The 12,695-nt window shown below is 41.5% G+C and overlaps 1 protein-coding gene across 1 annotated transcript in view; it reads right to left on the bottom strand.

The window, feature by feature from the left end:
* Positions 1–5,023: 5,023 nt before the first annotated feature.
* The window catches only part of ALG14 (ALG14 UDP-N-acetylglucosaminyltransferase subunit), a 104,192-nt gene continuing 96,520 nt past the window's right edge, over positions 5,024–12,695 (bottom strand). The window contains exon 4 of the mRNA XM_082834603.1: positions 5,024–5,456. Within this exon, the coding sequence (XP_082690729.1) occupies positions 5,226–5,456 (231 nt within the window). The 3' untranslated portion in view covers positions 5,024–5,225. The remainder of the gene's footprint in view (positions 5,457–12,695) is intronic.

Here is a 12,695-nt window from a genome sequence, read left to right as displayed (position 1 = left end):
TGGGCTATTGCTCTCCTGAATATGTTATATTAATATGGCAAAAGGAATTTTGAGGATGTTATTATGGTTCCTAGTCAGTTGACACCGATTTAATTAAAAGGGAGAGAGATCACCCTAGGTGTGCCTGATCCCAGTTAAGTGAGTCCTTAAAAGCGACAAGCTGCAGTAGAGACTCTCCTGCTGGCCATTAAGAAACAGGTCACCACGAGCCCTACAACTGCAAGGAACTGAATTCAGCCAACAACACCCTGAACAAGTTTGGAAGATCTAGAGTTCCAGATCAGAACTCAGTCCTGGCTGCCACCTTGATTACAGCCTGCGAGACCCTGAGTAGAGAGCTAGTTAAGCCCTGAATGGGTTTCTAACCTACGGAGCTGTGAGGTAATGACTGTTACTTTAAGTCACTAAGTTTGCCGCACTTTGTTACACAGCAATAGAAAACTAGTACACAGAGCACAGACCGACTAAAGGCTGCTAGAGGAGATGAACTCATTGGTGTGTCATACATAAAGAACAGCACTTCTCAAAATGTGGCCCAGGGACCCCTGGGGGGCCTCAAGGTCTTTTCAGGGCTCCATGAGGTCAAAACTATTGTCATGTGATTAAGGCATACTGAGGTGTTATCTGTCTTTTTCCTTCCCATTATTTTATAGTTTTCTAGATGCTACAGGATGTGTGATGATGTCATTGCTCTGATGGTTAATAGAATGTGTCCCCGTCTATTCCTATGTTTAAAAACTTTCTGGTTTAATTTCTAATGTGGTAAATATTGACAAATATAGCCCCCATAAACAAAAGCTCATTGGGGTCTTTCAATAATTTTTAATGAGGTCTTGAGACCAAAAAGCTTGAGAACCACTGGTCCAGATGAAATGGAACTAAGTAGGCCTAGACAAAGTCTGAAAGTATAAGAATTCAGATGCTTAATGGCTACATTCTGTCCTGAGCTGTGGTAGGTGTGACCAAGAGTGGAGCAAGGGCACAAAAGTTGCGTGAGGTACAGTCCCTGAAGTAAGGCAAACATAAAGAATTAATTAGCAAAAGCATCCGTGTCTTCCCTTCACAGGTGTTTATGTAAGTACAAGGTACTGCAATATGATGGTACATAATCTGTGCTAACCTTAGGTGTGGGCAGCTAGAACACAGTGTGTAGAGAAGAAGTTGCTGAAACCAGGCTATGGGGGAACAGTGATATTTTACTGGAGAGGTGAGACGTAAGTTGGGAGGGGAAGTGGGAAGAGGACAAATATTTCAGGCACCCTGCCTCAAATCTCAGCTGAAATGTCTCTTTCTTAGAGAGGCCTTTCCTGATATCCCTCTCTAGAGCAGTCAGCACTGTATTCCCTTCACAGCACCCTGCTGATTTCCTTTCTAGCACTTTTAAAATTTTAAACCTAACATAGCTGTTCAAATAAGTCTGGCTGGAGCTACAGTACCTTGGTTCAAATGCCAGCTCTGCTACTTTCTAGTTGTAAAATCTTAGATAAGTTACTTAATCTCTTTATGCCTCAGTTCCTCAAAAAATGTGCTAACAAAGCAAGGAATTTATGTTAAAGCGTTAGCTTAGTTGTGACCATGGGACTAAAAGGGAAGGCTGGATATGAACTAGTTCAAACGCAGAATCAACGGGTGAAATCAGATGACAAGGAGAGAAGAGGGATGAAAAGATAAGGGGAAATTCTGGGGATATTAAAAAAAAAAAAGGCAACCAATTATATGTGGATTAAAGAAAGAGTAAAAAAACAAAAATTTCCAAAGTTTGTTGTTTGAGCGAGATGGCAGAGCCTGGCATCAGGTGACTACTTTGAAGGGAAAAGGAGGAGGCATGTCAAATCCACGTTTAAAGTGAGTGGGAACAAGAACACAGACCACTTGATTTGAGAGTCCTGGGGTGCCGGGGCTTACAGAAGCAAGCTCATGGCAGATGACGAAATCTGGATGTCTGCTCATCGTCTGCCAAAGCTGAAATCATGGGGAAGAAACTACACAAGGTCCCCAACACCGAGCTGTATGGAGGACGACCTTCTTTAATATTCACGATGGCATTACCGTGGATAAAAGAAGCTTCATACATTGCTATCAAACTCTTTCTGGTGAGATGGGGCTTTTTAGGAGATATGAAGCACAGATTCAATGCAGGGAGCTGCACAGTAAGAGGTGGTACATTTCCCAACGTTAACCTATCTTGGTAAAGACAATTAAACAGTGTGTTTCCAGATGTTTTTATACGGGGAAGCCTGGGTCATCTCTCTTCTAGCAAGCACCTCTTGCTATTCAGTTTAAAAGTGTAGGGCTTCCCTGGTGGCGCAGTGGTTGAGAGTCCGCCTGCCGATGCAGGGGACGCGGGTTCGTGCCCCGGTCCGGGAAGATCCCACATGCCGCGGAGCGGTTGGGCCCGTGAGCCATGGCCACTGAGCCTGTGTGTCCGGAGCCTGTGTTCCGCAACGGGAGAGGCCACGGCAGTGAGAGGCCTGCGTACCGCAAAAAAAAAAAAAAAAAAAGTGTACAACATTCCTCTTGTTGACATGGTTTCATAGCACTCTTCGTTCCAGGCGAAAGCTTCCTGTGATGACTTTTGGATGTCCCTTCTGAAATATTTAGGCTTTGACCTGGCAAGCTGCTAAGACCCATTAGGACAGCTGAACTGTAGATAAAATCTTCCAGGGAAGTAGGTGTGGGCAGGATGTGTGGTTTCCCTGCCTCTCATTTAAAGACTGATGCAACAAATTTTTCATGAATAGTCTCTTCCAGTAAGAGTTGCATTCCAGAGTGCCTCAAGAGAAATTGGAAAGGACAAGTTAGCTACTGATTTCTTCAGTTTCAGTTGAGACTAGAGCACTAGCTTTCTTCATGCCGCAGAAATGCACAGCAGGGATACAGCCCCTACTGCAATCTCAAACCAGCTCCCTTTGCTAGTGTGACCCTGAGGACTTGAATTAGCCATAACAATAAGACACAGGGGAATAGGCATTTGTTTACCAAATAATCTGCAACTGAGAAAGAAGGCATGATCACATGTGCCTCAGCTGGGCTCTGAAACGTGTGCATAGCAGCCCGAACCCAGGAAGAGATTTCTGAACTTTTAGTGATATAACACACACAGATTCTTTCTCTGACATTCCAGGCTAACCACTGTCTAAGTTAAGGCTCTGCAAAGCATCTGGGACATACATTTCTGGAAAAAATCGTGGCTTCTTTTCTACAATTCTCCATGGCCTAAGCATTGTAAGCTCTGGCCCGACAGGAGTCAATGCAGCAGGCTTAGTTGCGGGGGCCCTGGGACAGCTGCCCTGGAGCACAGACAGGCATTAACTGCACTGAATACAGTCCACTCATCAACTATTCACCTAGTGCCACTCAGGAACAGTGACAGAGAAAAACTTTTCAAAGATGCATAAAATGTACATGCTGCTGTCTCAAAAAAAAAAAAAAAAATCACTTTCTCCCTAAAAAAGTCGAGGCTTACTTCATCTCCACTCCTGCTGGAACCACACAAATATGGTACCTGATATTTCAGACCTTTATGTCAGGTGACACAGAGCCAGTGCCTGAGATCTGAGATTTAAAGTCAAAGCACAGTGAACTAGCGCTTGGCTGCCCCACTGGCCACCGGCAAAGTGCTTTCACTATTCTGGGAGTCTTCTGCCATGCGTTTCTCCAGCCAAAAACCTGGGGAAATGTCCTGACAGATGAGCCTACTTTACTTTATTCAGAGAAAGAGAATTTCTAAAAGAACAAGAAAGGCTAGGGTAGCCTCAGCATTTTAATTTTATGTCATCTTAGGTGATCAAGCCCCTTTTCACCAAAAGTCAATTTCTTTGTTAATTTCTTACCATTTCTTTATTAGATTTATATCATACTTATAAGACAGATTTAAGAGGGGAAAAAAAAACAACTTAAACATCACAAGAGGTCTTCTCATTGTCTGTTGCCTTGTTAAAATAGCAGGGAGGGGAATGGAATTCCTGTTTATTGCAGAGCTGCTGGGCCAGGCCCCACATTAGGTGTTGTACTTCTGTTGTAGTTGACAGGGCTCTTTAGGAGCACAGATTCTCAAGCAGGGCCAGCTAAATAATCGGCAAGGTCCAGTGCAAACTACAGTGTGAGCCTCTTGTTCAAAACATGCTAAGAAATTCAAGAGAGAGACAGCAGAGTACTAAACCAAGTGTCGGGCCCTCCTAACTATGGGTCCCTATGTGGCCGCAGAGGCCCCATGTCCATGATCCTGGCTCTGCTCTTAAGCTTGGGCTCGAATTCTCGATTTGGCACTTACTAGTCCTATGAGCTTGGAAAGTCATCTGTAAAATGGGGGAAATTACAGTCCCTACCTCATTGAGTTGTTATTAGAGTTAAATGAGCTAATATTTGAAAAGTGCTTAGAAGAACACCTGGCATACAACAAGCACTTAAGTAAATGTTAAGTAAATATATACCCTCCTGAGCCTACACATCTTAAAATGCCAGAGATAGCTATAGCCACAAAATCGTGAATTTACCATAACATTAAAAAAAATGTTTTGAGAGTTCGGCCCTGATAAACAGAACCATGTTTTTACTCGTATGACAGTAGTCACCTTTTCATTTATTTTAACAAACAAAAGATTTTAAAAGATATCCTGGAGTAAGGCCAGCTACTCACAAAGCAAAACGAAAGAATAAAAACAGATACTGGTTTATGCGCTCAGTTCTGGAAGCCTGTGGAGTGCAAACTGTCATGAAGCCAATTTAATATAACTGCTTCCTTTATGCTGAAAGGATTCACTAGGGACCTCTCTGTTTCCATACAGGAAATAAAGCCTGTTGTGTCTGAACAAAAACTAAGAAATATTTTTCTTTTTCTTTCTATAATGCAGAATACTGTAAAAAAAAAAAAAGCTGTAGAACAGGAAATGTGGCTAATCATACAAATTCTATATTTAGTTCTAGAAAATATTAGTAAAGTATTAGTAAAACAAGTCAGAAGATAACTTGCAGGTAGTGGTAAACACCTTTATATAGAACAGAAATTTGGAGCACAGAGGCATAAACACTTAATGGTTTATTAATGTTTGTTTTATAAAAGCAACCTCAGTTTCCTCACTGGGTTACTTATACATTTCTCTACTCTTGACCACCAATAATTCTCAGGATTCTCAAAAGCTTTTACATAAACATGTAGTTTTTTGTTCCCCATTTATAGTAAATATTGTTGACTGCAAAATTCTAAAGAAGTAAGTTGTCATTCATCAAACAATTCGCCCGAGGTAGACAGATTTGGGATATTTCTCCTTAAGAGTCGGCCACTGAACAATGAAGTAATCGGAGAGGTGAAACAGAATCTTTCCGGACAGGGATAAATGTTCCACTCGGCAGATGCTTTCAACGTAGACAATGATCACTTTCTTTATTCCTAGTATCCCAAGGAGAAGGGCAGATATACAGATAGGAACACATGTTCCTGGTCCGTTACATAACACCTTGAAAAAAAAAAAAGTTGAAGGTCAAATAAAAACACAGAATACTGCTCTAATTTTAAATGAAAAACAGTCCAGAATTAGGGAGGATTTTTTTATTATGCTAAGTCTTGAGCGATTCCTTGTTAAGATCCGGCCTGTAGCAAACTCGTGCAGTTAGAAGCCAGGTGGGGCTGTGTTGTCGGCTCTCCTGCTTACCAACTGTGTGAGTTGGGACAAATCAGTCCACTTCTCTGCACCTGGGTGGCCTGCCCTGAGCCACAGGACGTGTGCGCACAGTGCCCGGTGCTCAGCCAGCACCCACGGGATGGGCGCGTGTTGCTCTTCTCCGACTGCTTTGTGGGTCTTGAATGTCACACAAACATATGGAAAACAGATAAAATGAGTTGTGATTCACTGTTTTCTCATATATTGACTTGTTCGTGTTGATTTTTTAAAGTAATCTAATTAATAGTTGGAGGACTGACATGTTAAGATATAGGAGAAAATGTCTTTAAATGACTAATTATGTAGAATATTTTTGTTGGAGGTAGAATCACTGTAGGAGTTCAATCCAACACATGGGATATTCGAGAGAAGGTTACTAAAGGAATGAGATTTTCCCTCAAGAGAATTTAATCCACATTTGTGATCCCGAGAGTTTTAATGCTTTTGACTTCTGTTAATTTTTATAGAAAGCCACTGATTAAAAACAATTTAGTTGGTGAACCTAATAAGAGAAATAAAAATTTAACTCATAGAGTAACTGCAAAGAATTTTTATAAGTTTTTTAAGAAAATGAGGGGAAAGCTATTACACAGAATTGTTGGTAAGATAATTTACTATTATTCTCAGAGGAGAAAAAGCATTTTGCACAACATCTCAATCATATGCTCGTGCTGACTGAATTAGTACAATCTAATAAAGCATTTTTTACTCCACAAGTCATAAAACAGGAGATCCGTGGTTGTCTACACACGCCTACTGGGTATTACCTACAATGTCACATGATCGCTCCAGCACAAGGCCCACAAAACTTATCAGACATCAGAGAATCTTAGAGATGAAAGGGTCCCCAGAAATATTGTCTAAGCATCCCAGCATTGCAGGGACCTTCCCCAACAGATGTCTGTTGGAGCTGTGAGACAAGGTGAGGGATGTAACGGTTTGGTAAAGGTCATGTGAACCAAGCCCTGCCCTTCCTGGAGGCAGGACCACCTGGAACACCATTCACAGAGCTTTGGAATCAGAGACAGTAGCCTGTTTCAGGTAGGAACCAATCCTTTTTAGTCTCCCTTAGCTCCCACCTACGAGTTAAATCCCCTGCCTGTCTTTTATGAAGAAATTTTGTTCAGACTTTCTCCTGAAGTATCAGCTACTAAGCTGCTCTCCAGGCCAGTGCTCTTTAATCCCCACTGAGTTGCCCCTATAACCTTTCTTCATAGACCCTCAATGGAGCATAAAAGAAACAAAATGGGACAGGGAGTCCGGGGTTAAACAAGCTGTGTACTAGCTCTGTGACCCCGGACGACGGTAATCGTAATTACCACCTCAGCTCTCACTACCACTATTTATCAACAACACATCGTGGTCAGGTACTGTACTGAACATTTGACATGTATTCTTTTAGTTAATCTTCACAGCAATCATTTGAGGCAAGCTTTCATATCCCTTTTTGCAGAATAGGAATCTGAGGCACAGAGAGACTGGGCCAGCTGACTGATCACACACCTAGTCCAGACTAGATGACCTTTCCTGTTAGCTCCAGGATTTGATAATTCTTTGAGTCTCATTTGTTTCTAGTTTTGTCTGAAGCCTAAGTTACAAGATTGTTCTGAATCCTTTCAGGATTTAGAATTCTAAAAATCCTATTAATGCAAGGTTTCTCTAATAACGGCACTATTGACATTTTGGACCGGATTCTTTTTCCTTGTGGGGCCAGTCCTGTGCATCGTAGAATGTTTAGCAGTATCCCTGGCCTCTACCCACAATACTCCAGTAGCCAAGAAGATGAAGAATGTCTCCAGGCGTTGCCAACTCTCCAGGAGAGAACCACTGTGTTCATGTATTCCCTAATCCTCAGATTATCTGTGTTGCTTTTCTCAATTTTTTTTCCCATAGTACAGAACAAAATAAAACCTACAGCTAAAAGATAATATAAAGGTTGCATGTTGGATCTTGAATGTCACAAAAATATTTTCATGTTTGTTGCCTTTAAAAAAAATATACATATCCACATGTGTTCCCTTCAGTGTCTGATCGGCCTGCTATACACAAGCTGTGAATACATTAATAGAGATGTCTGGATACAAGAGGGGAAGCGACTGGGCACTGGTGGGAGATGCTTTAATAACCTGCCATAGATCAGAGGCAAAAGGTAAAAGTGGAAATTAAAGGTATTTTGTTTATCTCTGTTGTATCTCTATTTTGAGGTACCTTACTACAAAAGTCCCAGAAACAATAAAATCACAAAACCCTAAACCAAGTATATAAAAAAAAAATCTTAAGGAAAACTTAGGCAAAGGAAAGCTTCTTTTAATTAACCACAGGTTTTTAACTCTGAGTTTTACAGTAGCCTGGGCAAAAATTTAAAAATTGGGGATTATGGAGTTTCTATTATTTCATGGAGCATACCAGAGAGACTTATTCCAAGCACTAAACAAACTAGAATTTACTGAGATAGCCTGGGTAAAGACTTTAAACAATATAATGGTTGAAGTTGTCTTTTTAATTTTATAAAAAACACAGAAATACTCTTCATATTTCTATTTCTTAAAACATAAGTTCTCAGTAAATGTGGGTGCACTGCTCTTACTAACTCTCTACCTCACTACTTTGTAAGCTCCTTATAAGCAGGGTCAACTTCTAGGACAATCTGTGTTTTGAACCTGGAACAAAATAGGCACTCACTAAATTCTGCTGAAAGGAAGGAAGGAAAAGGATTGCAGGATAAGGGAGGAGGGACTCCTTTGCCTATCATATATGAAGTCAAACGTTCGCTCTGTCAGACTTGACCCTGTTTGTAGCTGTATCATACACATTTATCGTGAACATAATGGCTGTGACTGACAACTCAAAACTTTTTTACTATCTCAGATCCATCGCCTTTTCCTCAGGGGAACCACTGTATCCCTTGCTCTCAACTTAAATGTTTGAATAGAGTTGACTCCACGCTCAACTATAAGGAGAGAACATAGGACTCCAGTCTGACCAGCTAGATCATCGAATTGCCCTGGCCAAAGTCATCCGTTCAGGGAAGAGCATATAACCCAGTGAGAAACCGCAAGACGTAGTGGGACATTGGTTGGGGCTACTGAGAGAGCAGTACCTTTTCTGTTGTACTGGCACCTAGGAGAATGTGGACCTGGCAATGGTAACATCTATCTTGCCACCATGTGGAGGGCTTGAGAATGAAGCCATCACAAAGCAGAAGAGAGCAGAGCTGAGAGATGAAGACAAGCCAGGTCCCAAAGATAGCATTCAAGATCCATGAATCCAGCTGTGCCTGAAGGAAACCAGATCTACCCCTAGACTTGCCAGGTATGTGAGGGAATATATTCCATTTTTGCTTAAGCCAGTTTGAATCAGGACTTCTGTCATTAGCAATAAAAAGCATCCTGACACAGCCCTTTATTTTGTCTAACTCCCTGACTAAGCCCCGACTGTCTGCAGTGCCAACCGGTAGGTGTTCATACGTGCCTGTTGGATGAATTAGCAAATCAATAAACTTCTCTGAGAGCAGGAAATCCAAGAGATGTACTAAAGATAATATAAATTATGGGTCTAGAAAACTGCAAGAGGTCAGGGCTAAAATAAACATGAAGTCATGAGGCTAGATGAGCCCGATCGAGGATCAAGAAGAGTTACAAGAGGACTGTTGTTCTGTAGATTTGGGTCACCACAGGTCAAGTCCTGTTGGCTGAGACATGACATCGGCATGCATGAAAAGACAAATTTAACTAGGGTAGTCTGAACTTAATTCTTAGCCTAGTAGGAACCCCATACACAGAATACGGGCCAAGACCTTTGGGGTTCTAGGTTGGTTTGAAAGTCAGAGACCATAAAGTTGAGGGTGATCCAAGCATATGAAGGTGAGATTGAAAGCCAGATGGAGAGTCCAACTAGTCTGTAATCTAAAGAGACTGGACAGAAAAGCGGAGCCCAACTCTGAGACACTGGCCTGAAAACCAGACTTTTGGACACCAGCCTCTGGCTGGTGGAGCAGGATGCTGGAGAGAGCTAACAAACTGAGGAACCCAGCTGCAGGCAAGGTTTTACTGAGCTTCCAGGGCCATGCAAGAAGCTGGAGAACTAGAGCCCACTGTCAAAGCTGAGCTGGCTTGGGAAGACAGTCTCTATGGAGGTCACAGGTTCTGTCAAAACCAACACTTCCATATATAGGATACTGGTTCCATTATGTAGACAGGTAAAAGTGGAGATGAGGAAGGCAGTAACCACTGAGATGCAGAACTACTCAGGAGTCACAGGAAGAGCCTTACAGGGGCTTCCCTGGTGGCGCAGTGGTTGAGAGTCTGCCTGCCGATGCAGGAGACACGGGTTCGTGCCCCGGTCTGGGAAGATCCCACATGCCGCGGAGCGGCTGGGCCCGTGAGCCATGGCCGCTGAGCCTGCGCATCTAGAGCCTGTGCTCTGCAATGGGAGAGGCCGCAACAGTGAGAGGCCCGCTTACCGCAAAAACAAATAAATAAATAAAAATAAAGAAGCCTTATAGGTAAGTTGCTTAACAATGCATCCTTCTTTTTTTTTCTTTGTTTGTATTTTATTGAAACCCTTTATTTATTAATTTATTTTTTAACATCTTTATTGGAGTGCAATTGCTTTACAACGTTGTGTTAGTTTCTGTTGTATAATAAAGTGAAACAGCTATACGTATACATATATCCCCATATCCCATCCCTTTTGCATCTCCCTCCCACCCTCCCTAGCCCACCCCTCTAGGTGGTCACAAAGCACTGAGCTGATCTCCCTGTGCTCTGTAGCTGCTTCCCACTAGCTACCTACCTTACATTTGATAGTGTATATATGTCATTGCTACTCGCTCACTTTGTCCCAGCTTACCCTTCCCCCATACCGTGTCCTCAAGTCCATTCTCTACGTCTGCATCTTTATTCCTGTCCTGCCCCTAGGTTCATCAGAACCTTTTTTTTTTTTTTAAGATTCCATACATGTGTTAGCATACGGTATTTGTTTTTCTCTTTCTGACTTACTTCACTCTGTATGACAGACTCTAGGTCCATCCACCTCACTACAAATAACTCAATTTCCTTTCTCTTTATGGCTGAGTAATATTCCATTGTATATATGTGCCACATCTTTTTTATCCATTCATCTGTCGATGGACACCTAGGTTGCTTCCATGTCCTGGCTATTGTAAATAGTGCTGCAATGAACATTGTGGTACATGACTCTTTTTGAATTATGCTTTTTTCAGAGTATATGCCCAGTAGTAGGATTGCTGGGTCATATGGTAGTTCTATTTTTAGTTTTTTAAGGAACCTCCATACTGTTCTCCATAGTGGCTGTACCAATTCACATTCCCACCAGCAGTGCAAGAGGCTTCCCTTTTCTCCACACCCTCTCCAGCATTTATTGCTTGTAGATTTTTTGATGATGGCCATTCTGACTAGTGTGAGGTGATACCTCATCGCAGTTTTGATTTTTTTTTTTTAACATCTTTTTTGGGGTATAATTGCTTTACAATGGTGTGTTAGTTTCTGCTTTGTAACAAAGTGAATCAGCCATACATATACACATGTTCCCATATCTCCTCCCTCTTGCATCTCCCTCCCTCCCACCCTCCCCATCCCACCCCTCCAGGCGGTCACAAAGCACTGAGTTGATATCCCTGTGCTATGCGGCCACTTCCCACTAGCTATCTACCTTACGTTTGGTAGTGTATATATGTACATGCCTCTCTCTCGCTCTGTCACAGCTCACCCTTCCTGCTCCCCATATCCGCAAGTCCGTTCTCCAGTAGGTCTGTGTCTTTATTCCTGTCTTACCCCTAGGTCCTTCATAACATTTTTTTCTTAAATTCCATATATATGTGTTAGCATATGGTATTTGTCTCTCTTTCTGACTTACTTCACTCTGTATGACAGACTCTAGGTCTATCCACCTCATTACAAATAGCTCAATTTCGTTTCTTTTTACGGCTGAGTAATATTCCATTGTATATATGTGCCACATCTTCTTTATCCATTCATCCGATGATGGGCACTTAGGTTGTTTCCATCTCTGGGCTATTGTAAATAGAGCTACAATGAACATTTTGGTATATGACTCTTTTTGAATTTTGGTTTTCTCAAGGTATATGCCCAGTAGTGGGATTGCTGGGTCATATGGTAGTTCTATTTGTAGTTTTTTAAGGAACCTCCATACTGTTCTCCATAGTGGCTGCACCAATTCACATTCTCACCAGCAGTGCAAGAGTGTTCCCTTTTCTCCACATCCTCTCCAGCATTTATTGTTTCTAGATTTTTTGATGATGAGCATTCTGACTGGTATGAGGTGATATCTCATTGTAGTTTTGATTTGCATTTCTCTAATGATTAGTGATGTTGAGCATCCTTTCATGTGTTTGTTGGCAATCTGTATATCTGTTTTGAAAAAATGTCTATTTACATCTTCTGCCCATTTTTGGATTGGGTTGTTTGTTCTTTTGATATTGAGCTGCATGAGCTGTTTATATATTTTGGAGATTATTCCTTTGTCCGATGACTCATTTGCAAATATTCTCTCCCATTCTGAGGGTTGTCTTTTCATCTTGTTTATGGTTTCCTTTGCTGTGCAAAAGCTTTGAAGTTTCATTAGGTCCTATTTGTTTATTTTTGTTTTTATTTCCATTTCTCTATGAGATGAGTCAAAAAGGATCTTGCTGTGATTTATGACAAAGAGTGTTCTTCCTATGTTTTCCTCTAAGCGTTTTATACTGTCTGGCCTTACATTTAGGTCTTTAATCCATTTTGAGTTTATTTTTGTGTATGGTGTTAGGGAGTGTTCTAATTTCATTCTTTTACATGGAGCTGTCCAGTTTTCCCAGCACCACTTATTGAAGAGGCTGTCTTGTCTCCAGTGTATATTCTTGCCTCCTTTATCAAAAATAAGGTGACAATATGTGCGTGCGTTTACCTCTGGGCTTTCTATCCTGTTCCATTAATCTATATTTCTGTTTTTGTACCAGTACCATACTGTCTTGATTACTGTAGTACAATCTGAAGTCAGGAAGCCTGATTCCTCCAG

This window comes from Leucopleurus acutus (assembly GCF_964270905.1).
Source record: "Leucopleurus acutus genome assembly, chromosome: 2".
Classification (NCBI taxonomy): domain Eukaryota; kingdom Metazoa; phylum Chordata; class Mammalia; order Artiodactyla; family Delphinidae; genus Leucopleurus; species Leucopleurus acutus.
Note: the sequence above shows the minus strand (reverse complement) of the source record. Positions and strands in the feature narration are given on the sequence as shown.